Here is a 21,477-nt window from a genome sequence, read left to right as displayed (position 1 = left end):
ATGTTTGAAGTGCCATGCAAGATGCAGATCATGCGGCACAGCAGCAGCAGCAGCAGCCACAAGCCAGCAGCTAATCGAGCAAAGAGGAGTTAAAAACTGTATTTGTTTCTCATTGTATCACCGTTTAAGAGGGGGTTTCAGAGGAGCGACCATGTTTTCTAGGGATGGGGAGCCCCCCTCTTCACAAAATCAAGAGACACAAGACAGGTAAAGAGTTGGGGATCCTCCCCATATACTGGCCATAGGTTTTCAGTTCAAGTTTGCCACAGTCAAAGTTGCAGTCAAAGTATGGGTTCTTGGAGCTTTTATAAAGGAGGCTTAATGAATAAAGGAAATAGGCTGACAGAAATGACGGGGGTTGGAGACTGGACGGAAATTACGTCAGGAGTAAGCTGGAGGTGTATTGAACTTAATGGAGCAACATGGCATTATTCTTCGGGGGAAGATCTAAGCCGTTTCTTGTGGTAAGGCTTTTTATTCTGTTGTGTTCCTGTGGGTGTAAAGGAGAAGAGAGCATTAGTGCCATAGTCCCCTTGTCACGTGTGTGTGGCACCTGTTACTTCATAAAAATGCTAACACAAATAAAAAGAAAGGAAAGGCAAAATACAGCCTAGACTAACTTCCTTTAAAATTTAACAATGGATCCAGTGTTTTGGCTTCAAATCCCATGCCTGGTCACTGTCTTTGTGGTGTTTGTACATTCTCCCAGAATCTGTGTGGATTTTTGATTGGTGCAGGGGTCAAGAGGTGTACATTGTATGCGCTAGTTGGTCAAGCAATAGACCGGCTTCCTACTAAGAGATGTATTCTGCCTTTCAAACGATGCTGCTAACATAAGCTGTGGCTTCCTGTGAACCTAAACTGAGCAACCTAAGCAGTTTGTGAATGTTACATTGTGATTATTGAATACAATTATGTCTTAATCATATATATTTGTACAGTATTTCTGCTACATCATTTAGGCCTCTTAGCTATGAACCTACACTAAATAATCAATAGAGCATTACATGTCTCCTTTAATTGGGTGCAGACGGAGTGGTGGCTGTGAGGCTAGGGATCAGTGCTGGCAATTGGAAGATTGCCTGCTCAAATACCATAAATGCCAGAAGTGATGCCACTCCATTGGGCCCTTGAGCAAGGTCCTTAAAACCTGCAATTTCTCCATCCTGGGTATGACATTAACCTGATTCCAGCCCTACAAGCAGGTCCTCCAACTTGCAAGGGCAAATATGGGGGTTTGTGGCAGGATTGGCACTCTAGCCACCATAAAAATCCTCACACTGTTCCATTTGAACTACTGTAGTGTGGTGCCGAGGTGTCACCTGTTGCACAGCTGCACTTGGGATCCTGAGGTGGTTTGTGGTGTGGTGGGTGAAGCAACATGCAGATCTCTATCTATCTATCTATCTATCTATCTATCTATCTATCTATCTATCTATCTATCTATCTATCTATCTATCTATCTATCTATCTATCTATCTATCTGTCTGTCTGTCTGTCTGTCTGTCTGTCTGATAAGTGGGGATGGAAAATGGATGGATATAATTCATTTATTTTTAATCAATATTTTTTAATGTTTTTTAATTTTAACTTTGAAAACCTCTTAACATCGAATAACTAAGAATTAAAGTATTTTTCTTGAACAACCATCCATATGCATTTTTTGGACTGAAACAATAGGTACTAATAGCAACATTATGGAATGTTTTTCTTTGGTTCCACTGCCTCTTTGTTTTGTTTAGTTTTTATTTGTATTCTAATGTCATCTAAATTCTACATGTGCCACATTAATGTTTTATTGGTTAAATAATTCTGTTTTACTAATCCAGTGCTTCAGTGTGACATGTCTTTCAACATTTTGCACACATACCTTTGTCTAGGGTAATTTCTCTCCTGTTCTGCTGTATATTTGTTCTTATTTAATAATATAAAAATTGCGCTTTTGCTTATTGTCCATTTCGTCTCTTCTCTCTTGAGAATTTTGGAAAATATATATTCCTTTTATATACAGTTTCGAAATACTGAAGTATTGTATCCTATTGATAGCAAAAGTAACACTTACAGCAATAAGAAAAATGAAGGTGATGCTTGAATACACAGCACCTCATCCAGAGTCAGCCTCACTTTCTGACACTCTGCTAAAAACCCTTGACAGTTGTGAAATCAAACATTCAAGAACACCTGCTCAACCTGTGTGAAAATGGATGATGGGTTAACTCTGAAGCCTTTGAAATTGGCATTTCATCCTGAAGCTTTCCTACCCCATTCTTATTACATGCTCATTTAACTCTGTGGCACCTCTGCCCTGATAATGCTTATTTGATTAAATGTTCAAATGTCTAGCAAAACTGACCATTTATGTATGGCATTCAGAACCAAAATTCTGTATTCATCTATCCCTCAGATATGACTTTATGCCCTAAATTATTTTACTGTCTTGTTGGATTTACTGTAGCATTTCAGCTACATTCAGTTTTTCATTATTTATTGTCAAGAACTGCTTCATAAGAAGCATTGTGAAAGTGCTCACTATGACATGTGCTCTATAAAATGAAAAGTGAGTGACTAATAAACAAAAGCATTATTTTGCACTCAAATGATTTTACTTCCTTCTGTGGTGTTGTTCCTTCTTTAGTTGATGAAAGTTGAAAGCCCTTCCCTTTCACTCCCCTAGTAATGATAATAACAATCTCAAGTGTCTGCTATTATACAGCATTAGCTTAGAGACTCAGTTGTAGGAGAATGAATTACATTATAAATTGTCCATTTTGCTAGGCTTTGACTTAAATAGGCAAAATGAATTTGCACCTGCTTAAATCAACAAATAACATAGTAAATGTTGCCTAATCTGAAAGTCCATCATTTAAGTGATGAAAGTAAACAATGGTGCTGTAATTGCCAATCACGCTGGTGACTGCAGAGCTCTGCATTGTTCATTATACAGTATATACTATGGCTAATTAAGGGAAGTAAGAGAGGAAAGCTTATGTATTTTTTTCTAGGTCCTAAATGGATAGCAATGGAATATCTAGCGTACATATTGTATGTTTCGTTGTGTTCATCTTTTTCTTTGATTTTATTGTGTAAATCACAAAATGAATTGTGAAACAACGTTTTTTCAGTCTCTTGAGCAATGAGTAATGCTATCGTTTAATTTTCTAAGAGTAACAACTGTGCTACATCTACTAGACAAACAATGAGAAGATGCACCTCAATGCAGACACTTCAACCCAGTGTCCACAAATAACTTCAAGGAGAAATAAAACAGTTGGCTGGATTTGCAATGCATGGCTGTTGAACACTTCAGGAGGACGAGACAAGGGAGAAAAGACCCAGAGACAGAGACTTATCAACATGCAGAAAGAAACAGAGTGGTAGGAGAGCACATGAATAGCCACTGACATTAGAAAAACAGATCACAGGGATCCTGAGGTTTGTTGATTTGGAGAGGGAGAAATTGCAGAATGGGCTATAGGAGAAGAAAGTAGGCTTACCTGCAAAAGTCTATGATATCATTTTCAACAATCTGGTGTTTGTCATAAAATTTCATGAGAGGATCAATATGCGCTGTAAAGGATACATTCAATATCATCTATTTAAATGGGCAGTAGCTGTATTTTAGGAGATGCATAGCATGGTGGTGCAGTGAGTTCTTCTACTGTCTCATGGATCTGTTGTCCTGGATTTGAATCCTGTTTCTGATTATTATCTTTATGGAGTTTGCAGGTTCCCTCCATGTCAGTGTGGCTTTTCTTCTCACATCCCTATAGATTCAGTGTGTGAATGTGTATAGATCTGTGTGTTAATTGGTATAATTCCAAATTAATGGTTGGGAGTTCCAGACTGGCCCTGTGTTTGTGTGTCCATGAGTGGACCCTTTGATGGAGTGGCACCATGTCCAGAGATGATTCCTGCCTTCCAACTGATGCTGCTGAGATTGACTCTCGCCTCACTGAATTAAATCAAGAGAATTTGAGAATGTCTTGTTGCAGTTTAGAGGAATCTAAAATTCTCCTGTAATAACTGTTGTCCCCACTTAACCTTCAAATTAAGCAGCACTTTCGTTTTTTAACCTATTTTAATGTTCCTGTATTACGGCTTTCAATATACATACAGACGTGTAGCATGATACTATAAATTTGCTGGCATGGTCTCTGTAACTTACTCACTGTGCAACCCGAAGAGAGTAATTGAAAGAGACATGCTCCAACTGTGAAAACGTAAATTTAATTTGATTTGTAAATCTCAGCTAAAAAACTGCAAATTTAAATTGTCATTAAAAACTGATACATCTAAATCTGAATTTTTATTGTTACTTTGTTAATGAAATTGGGTACAACAAGTGATTTACTTTTTGAAGAATAATCTGGCATGGGTACTTTGCTTCTGTTGCATTTGTCGTAGATACTTAAGGCGTGTTGCCTCCTACCTAGTACTCCTATGCGTAGGTTTATCTAGCCTGTTACATAGGTGATGGATATATATGTGTGCAAAACAAAACAGTATACTGCATTCAGTATACATACAATAACACAGACAGGAAATTAAACTTTCAAATTTGGAGATTTCATGTGAATAAAGTGGTAGCGCTCAAAGGGAGAATTTGGAGGAAGAATTTGGAATGCTACCCAAATTAGGCAACATTGACCTTTCACATCATGCAGTACTGTAAAGCAACAAAATAATAACTAGGTTTGTCCAGAAATGGCATTTTTTAGTAACTTTGTATTTGAAAGAATGTAATAAATACTTAATTTGTTTAATTTACGTATTAAATTAAAAACAAATCAAATCCTTAATTGCTTTCTGGGAAGACCGAGTAGCATATCAACAGCTACCTGGTGTTTCTCTCACAACTCTGACCAGATGTTCATGAGAACGTGTCAGAGTGGGAAGGTGAGACATTACAAGTGTTAGCTCTAAAAATTCCACTTGCACCTGCAACCAGCACTGTTCTCTAAGAGCTGCCTCTCTATTTTATTTTTTCAGATAAACAGACAGCTGTATTACTGAGGGCTTTGTGCACCTTAATGACACAAAAGCAGGAAGATTCTTCAGCAACATTAATCAGCTTTCTAACACCATGCAATTAAGACCAATTCGATCTCTGGAAATAACAACAATGATCTGTACTGTCTTGTAGTGCATCCCTTTGTGGCAGATTCATTGCCAAAGTATCTTTAAGAAAGACCTGCCATTGCATTGTACTAACAGCTTCTAGATAATATTTTAGCTCCTTTTCTTTTTGTTGAAATAATTGGCATGTCCTTTAATCTGCAATCTTGTGTTGAAGTTCTCATATTATGACCACTGAGTAGAAGTGCTATTTAATTTGACAGCCTTTTACATATCTTTAACATATTTTGATTTATGTTTGCAGATAAACAATTTTAATATAAGAATGTTATTTCTTTGGGCAGTGTAGAAATGTGGTTTTACTACATTTGAAGTAAACAAAAATATATTAAAAACAATTTATTTAAGAGAAAGTTGTACATAATTTTAAGCTGACAATCTTTTCTCCGTCTTATTTATTCGATTCATAATGTTAAATGCTTCTATTACCTTTCTTTTGAATATGTTTTTGCTTAAGTTGTCTTTCCTCATCATACTTCATAGTGCTGCATAATTTAGTGCCAATTTTTTTAGTGCTATTGTGGTAAATCCTTGCAGTATGAAAATTACTTCCACGAATATTCCATATGCTGCATTTACATGTGTGTTATACAGTTTATGAATTAATTTTTTCATACAGCATGTTATGAAACCCAGCGTTTTATTACTCCAGTTGTTTGTAGATTGGCTTGTGGGCAGCTCTTTTTAATTGAGGTGGAGAAATGAGGCAGGAGACACTGCTTAAGTGCTGCCAACCTGACAATTAGCTTTTCAGCTCCCTCCAATGTGGTGTGACACCATCTCTCACTCACTCACTCACACACACACACACACTCAGTCTATCCTTCCAAATTCAGTGTAAAGAGTACAAGCTAACTGCAAGCCATCGCAAATGCAGATACGACATGCAAGAGCAGTCTAGTAAATCAATATCAAATGGATTTTCAGATTTTCTTAATAAGGTGTCTGTTCTGTGAGGAAAAAATTGGATTTACAAAGTTTCTTAATATGATGCCTATTGCTCATTCTGGAGATACAGAAGAATGACAAAGGATCGCACACAAGCAATGTAACTTTAATGGTATGCTGATATGTTTAAATTGTCATTCTAAAATCACAGGGTATTCTAAGTTACAGAGGGTCTGCCAATCACTTTTGTAAAGGGACACTTTTTAACTCTCTTGTAGATTATTGTGTTTGCATGTGCTTTAAAGATACTGCAGGATATTTATTAGTATCTCTAAAGCACATTTTACAACCCAAAAAGTGCTCCTATTTCCAAGAGAAGATTTGGCTAAATTCAAAATGCTTGAAAATACAAACATTATGGAAAATGAACCACGGCCCACTGACCTGTGCAGACAATAATGTTATTCTGTTACTTGCTCCATTTATCCATAAAACTATTGCTTTTGCATCTAACTAGTATTTTGTAGGAAATACATAAAAAAAAACATGCTTAAGTTTATTTTTTGAAGGCTAATACTTCCACATCAGTGCACGAATTTAATACAAGACACACGACTGCCTGCAGCATTCTAGTGTGCCTCCTTAATATGTTTGAGGTCTACTGCATCATTTATGCTGTTATGGGGGGCACAGTTGCATGGTAAAATCTAATACACTTTTTAATTTCTGTGGTTTGTGACCCACTGCATAATCAGTTATTCAGGATTTCTGTAACTGCACATCCTCTAAGGCTCCTTGATTTTTTAGCTACTACAATTATTATTATTATTACTATTATTATTATTATTACTATTGCACACTTAGGTCAGAAACAGAGGAAGTCATCTTCCTACCACCTCATTATACAGTATGTTGCCAGAGGCTGAAGAGATACAACATAAAGGGGACACAGACTCTCTGACTCTGTGCAATAGCTGAAACAAAGTGGCATCGTCTGTATGAGTCAGACACTGCTCCAGTTTTATTTTGCAAGAGATCCTGGGTGTCACTGGAACACAATCTCAGACTACATTGCCTTCTAGCTTTTCCGTATCCCTTTCCTAGGAGACAAAATATTGTAAGTGCCAGTATAAATAAATGTCCCGAAAATAACGTTGCCAAAAGGAAATATATATATTTAAACCCCCTGGTTGTGAAGTGTTTTTTTTTCCTTTTGCAAAAGCACTGGAAATAAAGACCTTTTTGAGGCAGCTGTTTTTGCTAGAACGTAGTTCCCGTATTCAGACATATTTTTGTTACCTTGGAATTTGCAAATGACTGATCCATATGTAAAAAGGATTTAGTCAGTTACATTTATTGTCATGTATACCTTAAAGTACAATGGAAATTATTTCTTGGTAGTTCTACTGCTACATAAACATGGTTATGTCCCCTACATTTACTTAAGTAAATTAAAACGTCATGAAGTGCACCCACAATCACATTTTGAACTTAATGCAGCAGCTATTTAAATGTAAAGCAGTTTGATCTCCTTTGGCTGTAAAATGGAGTGAGCTTTGATGTGTGCCCACATACTTAAGAGCCTGATGTCATTTGGGTATTTTCAATTAAAGTGGACACAACAGTTTGGTAGGTAGTCAGACTTCATGAACTTCAAGGAAGCCAGATGCTGCCACATTCATATTTGTTTCTGCTTGCTGCTATTACAATAATTTGGTTTCTTTTGCTAGTATTTTTGTACCCTACAATCTTTCAAATGTCTGCGCAAGCAGTGTTATTTTTGTACATTGCTTATTACGTTTAATCCTTGTGTTTTTTTTTCCAGAATCAGAGTACATTGTTTGTACACATTAGGAGCTAGAACATGTAGACAAGAACTCATGTCTGATAACAAACAGGCAGTTGATCAAAGCAGTCATTTGTCAGCTCTGTGATAAACTCAGTGTTTTACCTCTTTTTTCAGACTTTAGGGAACCTTTCTTACAGTGACACCATGTTCTGTTTTGTATGTTTTTATTTAATTCTCCCTGAAATGGCAACGGCATAGTGGAGCCCAAGGAGCACACAAAAAGACTTTGTGTCGGATTTGGTGAACCGAAACAGGGCTGTATGAGTAAAGAAAATTACATTGCATCTTGTTTTCCCTCATGCCTCACTCCAAGTTTTATTTTTATAGTTTCTACAAAAAGAGGTCTAAATGTTCAAAAGTCCTATAGTTATAATTTTAGTAGAGTTCTACCTGAGGTCGACAGTTCTAAGGCACAGAAAAAGTTCCTTGTTGCTCCAGGTAGAGAAGTGGTGATGCTTCCATAAGGCTAATGGGACGGATGACCCAGTTGTCTTTTGAAGTTCTGTCTCCAGGTGACTCCTGTTGAAATACGGAGTGATTTGCTGATGTTTCTCTTGGGTAATTCTTAGAAACAGAATTAGATATTGTGTCTGGGGAAGAACTAAAACACTGTTTAAGGTATAAGGGATCTAATCTAATCTTCTTGTTCTTTATCATTCTTTCCACACATACATAGCAACAACAAACTTTAAAGCATCAAAGTGTAAGCAAAAGTTTTGAGAATCTTAATTAAAATCAATACAAACAGTATACAGAAGTAGTCCTGTGATTTGAAAAAAATATTTGCTTGTGTATCCAGCAGGGGGCGTTAGCTCCCTTGTTGGAATGACTTCTTTTGAAATTGCAGCATGTTACATAACACAAATCTATAGATATAGATATAATATAAAAAGGTGATACCCCTCCCTTAGTGACACAGCGGTAAGAAATCACATAGGAGAAATAACTTAGCTTTTAATTACGGTTTACGCTGCATTACAGACGAAGGAAGCCAATGGCAAGAACCCAGTTTGGGAGTGGGGGCCCGATGTGTCGAGTGTGCCATTTTCACCGCTGCATTGGAAGGATTTTCAGGATCGGATGACGTTATCTCCCATCCGTCTGTCAGCTTCAAAGGTGTGCCGGGCAATGTTCCAAGGCTTTATACTCTTTCTTCATGTGCAGGCCCCCACTTAGGTGAAAAATACAATTCCAAACAAGGCAAAGAGGATACAATTTCATGGTAACTCTGACAGACGAAAAATAGTGTACATTTCCCCAGCTGTCTTTATCTGTCTTGTCTTATGCTTTGCCTAGCAGTTCTAAATGATGAGCCCCTGTGCTAAATCTGGCTCTGTCTCCTGTATTTAAGTTCATCTAGTGCTGTCTTGAGCAAAATATAATGAAAATATAGACTAAAATCTGCAGATTTTGCACACCATAACGGGTCAAATGGCGGGGAAGACAAAAAAAAAAAAAATCCAGTTAAGCTGAGAAAAAAACAAAATATGCAGAAGTTCCAAGGCCAAAAGAACACCCAGACCACACTGGCCATTCAACCTGACATAATGGTCATAAATCATCATATTTTCCAGGCTTCGTCCAAGAGGATTAGATGCAGTTGGTATCGTGGACAGCTGGGGCACCTACCTTCATTCCAGCATCACAGGTGGCTGCATGGTGCCTTGATCAGGTGGTGGTAGTGCAAATATGATCCCACATATAATATGAATAAATAATATTAGACATACTTTCAGAAAGTGCAATAACTGAATAAATCTGTATGGAAGTTGATCTGTACCGACCCCATTCTTGCTAATACTTCTAACAAATTTCTGTCTAACCTGAACCATTTATGACAAAGGTGGTCTCACAAGAACAGGTATCAGGAAGACATTTTTTCTTTTGCCATCTAAAAACCCATAGGAATCCATGGTTTTATTTAGTGAGAGTGAATTGAGAAATTATTTTATGATGAAAATGTAAAATAAACATAAACAGCATGACAAAACTAAAGCAAACACAAAAATATATCACATATTCTGGTTAATTTTATTATACTTTCTTGGATTTTTCATTGCCTTAGCAGTTCTTAATAGACTTTTTCTGGTTGATTCTTCTCAATAACGTTATGCCAGATAACAGTGAATGATATTCATGTTTCATAAAGTAGTTTCGTCTAGAAGGAGAAACTTCCACAGACAGATCTGTTTAACCGCAAGAAATTTCATCCCCGCTGGTCACAGTCAGTTAATTATATGATCTCTAATGACATTTAGGTGCAGCAGAGGCCATATAGTCATTTCACAGCAAAGGAGGTGAATACTTATTGGCTATTTTATGTTGCTTATTTTATTTCAACATAAGTATTTTTGAGTTTTTAAGGCTGACTAATATTAATAAGTCCTGATTAAGCAAGTTAAAAAGTGAAGGTAATTCGTGTAGCCGTATCTTGTCAAGGAAAAGGCTGAGCTTTCTAATTAATGGAGTCCTGGAAGTATGAATGGTTGCTTATTTCTTAAGATCCTTTTACACTTCAATTTTAACCCCTCTTTCTCAAAGGAGGTTTTATTTCAGATTACTATTTAATTTTGCTTGTATTTCACAAATATTGGTTTATCCATGCTGTTGAAATGATAAATACTACAGTATAACTACTGCACAGTTTACAAAACCTACATAAACTGAGAGAATTTAGGCAGTTAATCAATAAAGAAACAATGGAATTTAAAATGAATTCTATTTTTGCTACCACATTTACAAAATTACTTTGCATGTAATCTTTTTCTAAATCCTATCTGTCTGGGGGATTTATATTAACTAACGCTCTTGTAATTGAGTAAGGTGCTTTGATATTATGCAGCATTACAATGCTGGTTAGTGGGTGTACTGAAGTGATTCGGACTGAAAATGGATGAGATGAAAAAGTGCAAACAGTTGGCAATGCTATAGTGAGGAGGGTGATGAACCATTGATGACAGACATTTGTGAGTGTCAATGCACAGTTACGTTGTATAAATAGAACAGCAAGTATTGTGGTTAGGATTTCAATAGTTCTTTGGGCTCTCTGTGTTTCTTCCTAATTGCGCTGAAGTATTGTTTTGAATTTACTTCTGGCTCTGATATACTATTTTGAGTTAAAATTACATAATGTATTCAGATACAATGACTCTTTGGCTAATAAACAATAACTTGCCAGTTTGGTCTGAAATGTTCACAGACATCAATGTCAAACATGTTTATTAGACGCTTTAACACTAGAATTACCAGAGCCTATGAAAAAACTCGTAAATCCGTCCCACCTTAAATCCCTTCTTAAAATTGTTCACAGCTCTCCACCAGCGTCTTTTGTCATCTAAATGTGCTGATAAAAATCAGGCTGCAAAGCAGCCGGCTATTCCATCCCCCCACCGACTTAGAACGTGCACAAACTTCTCCCAGCTCATGCCTTGATTGATCTTCTGGGAGTGAAGTGGAGTTTTAGAGTGGAAATAATAGATCATTGTTTGGAACACACGCATTTCATGTCTGTTCCGTTTCTACAGTAATCTGTGTAAACACATTGTTAAAACAGAAACGTTTTTTATATTCTACTAGTAGATGACAAAATGTAGGCATAAACTATATAATGTATGAAGCCTGAAGTATCACACAAATACTTTCACAAAAGCTACAAATCTAAAACAGCAATTGCGCTTTTATTCAAAAATATAACTGCAGAAACAAAAAGCCGCCTTAACATGCGACATTGACACTTGTTTATTATGACTGCCTTCGTAGCGCAATTGAATCAGCCACCGACTGGGAATTAAAAGGTTGATCCTGCACCACTCCATTTTGAGAAGTGAACTGCTCTTAGTCTTACTATTTTAGAATAAAAACATACAACAAAAAACATTTCAGTCTGTAACATGCCGGTGTAATTTCTGATACTTGTAAAGGTTAGCTTTTTTATTTTTATTTTTTATTAGTCAGTTTTATTATCTCGGCCGTGTTCACGAGCCCAAACACACCCCACCCCCGCATCTGATACTGCTGTTTTCACATAGACGCGCTATAACAGAGGTAAACTCAGCTCCCTTCTACATCGGATCAAGAATGCACATACCATTGCTTGCATACTAAAGTGTCAGCAGGCACTTTTCGTGGTATTACACACATTTTTGAGCATGCCCTCTGCACACTACTTTTGACTTTAGGCTTTAGGAAGTAAGTAAATAAATAAAGGTAAATCGTGTCATAAAATGATTTCTTCAAAACGTCACATATATTTGTCTCTTTATTTTTTTAAAATGTGCATTGATCACCGCCAGCATGTTGTAGCACACAGCATCTAGCCACCTGCATGTTCTTGCGTGCACTGAATAAGAGACAAATATACAGTCTGACTGAGAGAATCAGACTGAAAAAAGCAAACATTTAGAAATGCCATACTTTTACAGCTGGTCGGACGCTGTTCGTTTTCAAATAATATTGCATTTGTGCGATGATGTTTTCAAATATATTGTCTCTTTCTTTCAGGTGTGTAATAGAAACCACATCATAGAGAGAAGTGTGTACAACGCTTCTTACAGGAAAAGGCGATGGAAAAAGAAAAGATGATGCAACATCAACAAGTTTCAGTTCTTTATTTACCTTTAGTTACCTTTATTTATTTACTCACTTCCTACAGCGTAAAGGCATAGTTCAAATGTTATTTATTTGGATCACATAAAGATACGCTATAGCTCGAATGTTATTTATTTGGATCACATAAAGACACGCTATAGCTCGAATGTTATTTATTTGGCACGGACATGCTCAAAAAATACACGTGTAATGCCACAAAAAGTTCATGCAGACACTTCATTTCGCTAGCATTGATAAGAGAATGTATCGTGATACACTGCAGAGCTATAGCGCGTCTTTATGTGAAAACAGCAGTGTCAGATGGGGGGTTGGGGGGGTGCTTAGCGAAGGATTCTGAAAGCGACTGAGAGAATGAAAAGTGAATAAAAAAAAACAAAGCTAACCTTTACAAGTATAATAAATTACACCGGCTGTTACAGACTGAAATCAAATGTATGTTTTTATTCTAAAATAGTAAGAATAAGATCAGTTTACTTCTCAAAACAGAGTTGTGAGGGATCGAACTCATGATATCATTACGCCACCGCGCCAGTTGTAGTAATTATGCGTCAGTATGGCTTGCTAAGGCGGCTTTTTTTTCTGCAGTTACACTTTAGAATAAAAGCGCATTTGTTCTGTTATATTTGTACCTTTTGTGAAAGTGTTTCTTTGATATTTGCACTTCAGACTTCATACATTATATAGTTTATGTCTACATTTTGTCATTTACTACTAGAATATGAAAAACGTTTCTGTTTTAAAAATGTGTTTACACAGATTACTATAGAAACGGAACACACATGAAATGCGTGTGTTCCAAATAAGGATCTATTATTTCCACTCTAAAACTCCACTTCACTCCCAGAAAATCAATCAAGTCATGAACTGGGAGAAGTTTGTGCACGTTCTAAGTCGGTGGAGGGATGGAATAGCCGGCTGCTTGCAGCCTGATTTTATCAGCACATTTAGATGACAAAAGACGCTGGTGGAAAGCTGTGAACGATTTTAAGAAGCGATTTACGAGTTTTTTCGTAGGCCCTGGTAATTCTAGTGTTAATACCATATTAACATCCAATTATTTAAAATGCGTGCTAGTCTGGATGTAAAAAGCTGCCAGTGTATTTCGATTTAGGGTGTAAATGCAACCTAAACTTCACAATGTATTTAATGTCTAACTCCCAGAATATCTGTTTTTATTCATATTTTGTAAACTGACATAATAGAGGTTGAAATAATTTATGAGAGTGAGACATTTTTACAGACATAACTGCAGCCTTCTTAATGCTAAAAAAATGTGACAAAAGTAATAAAATCCACATAGTCATCATAAATCATCATTTTAACTAAGCCTGTTTAGTATTGTATGCATCAAAGTGTTCTTTTCTCTATTTGACATTTCCCTTTTCTTTTATTTTTCTTTCATCCAGGTGATGGAAATCAAAGGACAGATGATACATGTTCCTGAATCCAGTTCAATCCTCTTCTTGGGATCCCCATGTGTAGACAAACTGGAAGAACTGATGGGTCGTGGTTTGCATCTTTCAGACATTCCCATTCATGATATGACCAGAGATGTCATACTCGTTGGTGAGCAGGCTAGGGCTCAGGATGGCTTGAAGAAACGTATGGACAAGCTTAAAGCCACACTTGAAAAGACCCATCAAGCTCTGGAAGAAGAGAAAAAAAAGACAGTGGATCTCCTGTACTCAATCTTCCCTGGAGATGTGGCACAGCAGCTATGGCAGGAAAAAACTGTGCAAGCTCGCAAGTTTGATGATGTTACTATGCTGTTTTCAGACATTGTGGGCTTTACTGCGGTCTGTGCTCAGTGCACTCCCATGCAAGTGATCAGTATGCTGAATGAACTTTATACCCGCTTTGATTATCAGTGTGGAATTCTTGACGTTTATAAGGTTAGTACACCTTCTACAACATGAAAGAAGCATGGGAAAATTGCAGGGAATATGGTGATGTCAAAAATCGTGCAAAGGAGACTATAACATATACTTAGAAGTTTCATCTGGCCAAGGAAGAGCAAAAATATTTTGCAACAGTCAGTGTAATCATCTTGACTCATAACTACATTGTGTCAAAGTGGGGCTTCAAAATATCACACACCTCCTTATTTCAAGTTGAGCAGGACTGATCTTAAATAAAATAAACAGCACATCAATATTTAACTTAAAGTAGGTCCTTGACCCAAAACCTTAAACAACATCTTCTGCTTGAGGAGCTGTGCTTAAACTTCTTTTCCCCTGTAATAAAAAACAACAATCATATACATACATACATACATACACATGCATATCTCAAATCCCCTTAATTCAATTAAGTCAGAGGGTTGGTATCTGTCAAGCAAAACTGGGTGCTAGTCAGAAATCAACCATGGATAGGGCACCATTCCATCACATGGCACACGTACATAACCATACTCAATGTCACTGGCACGAATATAGAATCCATTCACCAAACATTCAGCATTCAAGCCTAGAGCTCTGAATCCGTGACACAGCACTGCTGACCACTCCATTTCAACATGGCTGTGCCCATAAGAAGCAATGACGTCGCCACAGCGTTGTTAATAGTTTCACCACTGTGCCATCCAACAATAAACACATATACATTATAACACAATAATAGACATACTTCCGCAAAATGTAATAATTCATAAAATCCTTATGGATTCCTGCTTATAATCCTTATACCTGCTTGCAAGGATGGATGCAGATTAATGTCATACCCATGTTGAAACAATTGCAAGTTAAGGGCCTTGCTCAAGGGCCTGACAGAGTAGAGTCACTTTTGGCGTTTATGGGATTTGAACCAGCAACCTTCCAATTGCCATAGCAGATCCCTAGCCTCAGAGCCCCCACTCAACACTCCACACCACAAAACTAAGCAAACTCAAAAATATTATACATTGAATTGAATTTGAACCAGGCAATGTAGTTGGTAGGAATTTTTCCTGGAGTTACATCAATGCACATTACAAGAGTAAATACAATTAGCAGTGCAATTTACAGTACAACACATGACAACATTCCAACATCATACAGTGCTCTAGAGAATAATCATATATTACACAAAAACTCAAACACTTGAAATAAATGATGCAGAATGCTCAGTAACATATTGTAATGCTTTATACAGTCAATTTAATTTTGAATCAGGAACAAAGAGATATAAATAAGACACCAGAATGACTGCAACAGGAATGAAACTCTTTATGTGTCTAGTAGTTCTTGCATTTAGTGACCTATAACGTTTCTGTGATAGTAACAACTGAAAGAGATGGTTACCTGGGTAAGTGTAGTCTTTAATTATATTTCTGATATGTTTACTAACCCATGATGTATACAGACCTCAACAGAGTCGAGTTTCAGGCCTACAATCGTTTCTATTGTCTGAATTGCATGCTATAGTTCATGTTTGAAGTAAGCAGATGCATTGCATACGAGAGAGTATTGGAGAAAGTGAGGATGCTTTCAATGACCATAAATCTGAACCAGCACTGATTCAAACCGGGTCATGTTTGTAAGCTGTTGGAGAAAAAATATACACTGCTGAGTTTTTCATGCATTCATGATAATCTGATTATGATTTTTGAAGTCTTCATTGTCTTAAAAATGCATTAAGTTTTCATCCATTGCTTTAACATTTAGGAGTTTTAAAGTTTAGCATTTTGATGCTTTATTTGGGCAAATACTATTTATGAATTACCATTTTTTTCACACAACATTCTTTATGAAAAAGAACGAAAACAGTAAATATGAGATGAGGTCAGCTTAGGTTAAATTGGGGAGTATGCACTGGTACAGTGCATTGCCACACCCACCACACAACGAAACAGCTTGGGATCCCGGTTGGCAACCCCCCATGCAGACACTGGGTCCAGTCCCACACTCTGGAAATGACCATCTATCTATCGCAGTGAGATGTTACGTGGATGTCCCCTTGGCCTGGTCCAGCCACTTGGATCGTCAACAATGAATATTACTACAGATCAGACTCTGGGAATTGTGCCACATGGCCGTAGTGCTGTTAACTGAATCTCCCTCACAATGCAGGTAATATCCCTCATTCTGGACTCCATGAGCAACTGCTCGTTTGACACAAAGTCAAACCAGAGGTACCCAAGGATTCTCCAAAGAGACACAGTACCGAAGGAGTTCAGTCTTCATCTCAGGTCACTGGATATGACTGGATGAAGACTTGGACCTTCATCCTTATGCAAAGATACTGCCACATACCCCTTTCCAGTGATATCATGAGCTCCCATGCTGTATGAAATAAAACAATTTTAAAAGCTAAGATATCATCATGGTTTAAGCATACTTTTCCATTAACCAGGAATTTTCTGAACCACCTCTAACTGCAATAAGAGCCAACCTCTAGTAATCTTTATTGGGAAGTTTCTGTTACGTTTGCAGCTGTGTCATGTTAACTGGAGAATGGTAATGGACAGCAAGTTTTAAGGTCTGGCCACAGATTCATCTTTCCTGGTGGGGACCCTAGAAAGTGCCAGAGAGCACCCAGCCCCAGGCACAACTTCACAGACACAAGCCTGTTAAAATAAAGATGTTTTATTTCCACAACTCCCTTCCACCAAGGTTCCAGAAGTGTAGTAGACACAAATCTCTTCACATTATATCGTTTCTTTCTGCTCCTTTACACCTCCCAGGCGCGCTTTGTCCACTTCCACCTGACTCTGACTCACCTGGATGAGGTCAAGCAGCTTCTTTTATCCCTGACTATAATATCCAGTGTGCCTTGCAGGGATCTGCACAGGTTCAATTTCCTAGGGAAACATCCTGCTATTCTGATGGGGAAGACCATAGTCCTGATGGTTTGTCTCCCCCTGTCCTTCTATCATACTGTCCTCCCAACCCAGCTGGGACACCAGTTTACCCACTATGGCATTGCAATTTTCTGTCTATCTTTTGGGTGAGATAGGATGATTATCACCCTTTTTCTTGTGTTGGCATAGGGCTGACCTTCCATCTGCTTAAGGAACCACACTCTTTCCTGGCCTGGATGCCAAGCTATGCATGTCGTCCATCACACTGGATTGAGATCATAGCCATTCCAAAACCTATGTCTTATTTCTTTTAAGCTACTGCATTGTGATTTATATAATTGTTTTATTGCAACACAACAGTTTCTAAAAGTTTCATTTTTCTGGCAGAGATATGCAGGATTTACCTTATATTTACCAGTAATATCCTCTGCCTAACTTTATGTTAATTGTGTCAAGATTATCAGTCCATGCTGCTATAAAGCATCCCCGTAACATGGTTCTATCATCACAATACTTTAACTGGGATCGCATGCCATTTGTTTTTTGCCAAATGCATCCCTTTGTATTCAGGACAAAAATATTCAATTCAATCATATTTATGTCAAGAATATGTATCCAGTATACTGTACATATGTGACACCCATTGGTAACATTTTAGTAATTCATTTATCACTGGGGAGAAATTGCTCCAGGCTCACTCCTCTCTGTTTTGCATGCTGCAATGGAAAGGATGACTGTGTACCTGGGGACTGTGAGTAAGGTATCCAGATAAATTAAAAGGAATTCCTTCTCAACAAGTGAGTAAGCAGGGTTCTGACTTCAAATGGAGCTGCAAACGTATCATAATACACAGTGCCAGGCTTTCTCTCTCTCTCTCTCAGCATTGCTGCTGTTCTGGCCACAGCTTTGTTGGTAAGGATTTCATTTTTCAACCAGTGCTTCTTCTTTACTACTCAGTCTTCACAGTCATATTTATGAAATGACTGGGAGACTGAATAAATGTATGAACATCAGTTTTAATTGCATGCTGCTGACTTCCATAACTCTGTCCCAATCTGTCTTGTAGTGTTGTCAGCGACTTAGGTTTAGGGTGACAGCCAGATCTTGACAGTGTAGAGTTCAATATTTGTCCACTTCTGTTACATTGATTTCTAAGGTTTGAAGGATGTTGAAATCATTTTGAATGGTTTTGCACCCTTCCCCAGCCTTGTACTACATCTCAACAATCAGACCTGACTGAACAAATTTAGGCTACCAATTACAAAGGGGGGGCATGCTTTTTAATGTGATGATCTTCATTTTGTGTAAGTTGTTGAAAGTTTTGATCATTTTCTGCATTAATCAACTTCTGCTCAAAACAACATAGATTGCAATGGAAAAATGTTATTTCATTCACTTCTGTTTTTAAATCTGTGACAAGAAAATGTAAATTAATACTAAATACTTCATAAGGCATTGTCTTGCCTTAAGCGAATTCGTATTTCTGTGGAGTAAGAAATGTTTTATAGCCTTATTCAAAAGTTTATATTGAGGAAGCATATTTACAGTTCACGTTTTTAATTGATGTATGTCATGTAAATCTAATTTCTCAGATACACTGTTTAAGGAATATCAATCCTTTATTTGCTTTAAAAATACAATCTCCATGAAAGCTATAAGCGAGGATTGTAAAAAATATACAGACAAATACAATATAAGACATTATACTGTAGAACAGTACATTATATAAATACGGAATTTGACAATAATGTCACTGTAGCTGCAAGTGCTATGCAGACTGGAGTTAGAACTTCTGCGTTTTTCTCAGTTGATTCTGGGGTTCGTCAAAAGTGTGTTCTTGCACCTACTCAGCTCAATGCTTGCATAGTCTGGTTGTTGGGCAGAGTTGTGGGGCCCAGCAGCTGTGGAGCATCTGTTGGTTAAGAAAGATTCACTGATCTTGACTTTGCTGTGATCTTTGTGGAGTCGATGGAGGCTTTGATTGGGGCTCTTGAGAGACTTAGAAAGGAGTCTGAGTATCTGGGATTGCAACTGTCCTGGATAAAAACCAACATCTAGGTCTTTAATGAACCCTAGAGCACTGTCATCAGCAGTGTGTCTGCAGAGAGAATGTCAACCTTGCCAAGAGGTTTACTTACCTCAGCAACAACTCTCATGTCTTTGGTGACTCTTCCTATGAAGTCAGTAGATGGTTTGGGAGAGCATGGAGGCTCATGAGATCACTGGAAAGGGGTGTGCGGTGGTATCTTTGCATAAGGACGGAGGTCCAGGTCTTTAGAGTTCTAGTGCTTTCTGTTTTTCCTGTTCAGACTTGACCAAGTGTGCCTGGGAGTTTGTCAACCAGGATCCCGAGCTGTTTTGTTGTGTGGTGCTTGTGGCAACGCACTGTACCAGTGCATGCTCCCCAACCTGACCTAACCTGACCTCAAAGTAGGTACATAGGTGAACAATATATAGTCAGAAGTCTCTTTTGAGAAGTCTCAGCTGTTTCCCCTATGGGACTTAAAATCATGTCATTATCTAACCTGCTTAGTCCTGAACAGGGTCATGGAGAGTGCTGGAGCCTATCCCAGCTAGCAGAGGGTAGAAGGCAGGAACAAAACCTGACTGGGCTCCAGTCCATTGCATAGCGAACACACAGACACACAAACATCATTCACGCACCAGGGCCAATTCACCTAACCTGCATGTCTTAGGACAGTGGGAGGAAACCAGAGCACCCAGAGAAAACCCATTCAGACATGGGAAGAACATGCAAATCCATGCAGGGAGGACTCGGGACGTTAATGCTGTTCTCCTTATTGTAAGGCAGCAGAGCAACCACTGTGCCACTTGAACCTAATCATATTTTTGAGATCATATGTATTTCAAAAATGTCAGGATTTATGTTATGTTAATATATACTGACAAGCCAAAGAAACCTAAGAGTAGCCAGCAAGAAGTCTAAAAAATGTAAAAGAAAATCCATCTATCCATTTTGTTACCAGTTTATCTAGTTCCAGGATGTCGGGGCATCAACAGTTAAAGATAAGGATTGTATTCAGTCATTATTGCATAGGTAAGGCTGAATTATATCAGTTCATCCCAAGTAGTGTGGTCTGCTAAATGGCCTTATTGTAAAATGTGTACTTGTTTACTTAAATTACAAGAAAACACCAAATTTCTACAGCTCCCTATACCTTAACCAGTGTGCTCTTCACCACTGACTAGTTATACAAGAAAGAAAGTGGTTTGGCATACTACCATATGGTTAACACTTTGCTAGTGCCTTAGACTTAATGTCTTTGATAAGTAAACAATTACTGTGAGCCAACAATATCCTCAAAAATTTTCAAAGCTGTAATACAGTAATTCCTTCTTTTCCAATTCTAATTAGTTTCTGAAAGTACATTTGAAAATGAAAAAATGGATATACAAAAACGATTTCCCATTATTTTAAATGAAAAGAAAAATAATGTGTTCAGAAGAAATCTTGATTTGTCCTTAAAATTAAACCATTCGTGTATTAATAACCTAATCAAGAATCTGTTATTGAGATCATTAATGGGAATGTCCATATGTGTACGCGAGAGTTTTACTAGTTGAGTAGGTAGGTAAGTATGTATGTCTGGTACATAAAGTACTTTATTTTTTAAGTGTTAGCTTAATACTGCTTGGTGTGCGTTATTCATTTTACGTCTTAAATGATGCATCAACCTGTGTATTCAGGTAGAGTGAGCTCTGTGTGAGCAGATGCTTTATGTATGTGCATTGAAGCGAATGTTAGTGCAGAAAAATTAATCTGCATTAATTCAACTTGCTTTCTTCTGACAATAAGCACAGCTCAGGACTGTTAGTCACTAGTTAGTACTAATTACACCGCAACAATACATTCTGGAAGAAGCTGCAGTTTTTCCAAAATAACATATCCACTATTTATCAACCTGAAATAAGCATTTTATTGTGAATGATCGATTAATCAATACAATTCCATTTCATTTTCTAGTTTCATTTATTTAATGTGATGCATACATTATGATGCATCCGGCTGACTGCTTTGTGCATCAGTCATTTTTATTTCAATATTATTGTTTTCACAGTTTCTTTTACTGTAGTTAGGCAGTAGTGCATAGCATAGTTTTTGGTTGTGGTTTTGTATGAAATGTCATGTCATTTATATTAAGACAAATTTGTAAGGAAAATTAGTACTCACAATGTAGTTTATCATCAAGTATTTGAT

General features: G+C 37.4%; 1 protein-coding gene across 4 annotated transcripts in view; it reads left to right on the top strand.

The window, feature by feature from the left end:
• Positions 1-21,477, top strand: part of gucy1a2 (guanylate cyclase 1, soluble, alpha 2) — a 325,294-nt gene that overhangs the window by 139,391 nt on the left and 164,426 nt on the right. For all 4 annotated transcript variants that reach the window (XM_039744199.1, XM_039744195.1, XM_039744197.1 and 1 more), the window contains exon 5: positions 13,888-14,373. In XM_039744199.1, coding sequence (XP_039600133.1) covers positions 13,888-14,373 — 486 coding nt within the window. The remainder of the gene's footprint in view (positions 1-13,887; positions 14,374-21,477) is intronic.

The sequence above is a fragment of the Polypterus senegalus genome, chromosome 2 (assembly GCF_016835505.1).
Source record: "Polypterus senegalus isolate Bchr_013 chromosome 2, ASM1683550v1, whole genome shotgun sequence".
Taxonomy (NCBI): domain Eukaryota; kingdom Metazoa; phylum Chordata; class Cladistia; order Polypteriformes; family Polypteridae; genus Polypterus; species Polypterus senegalus.
This window is presented reverse-complemented; position numbering and strand designations above follow the sequence as displayed.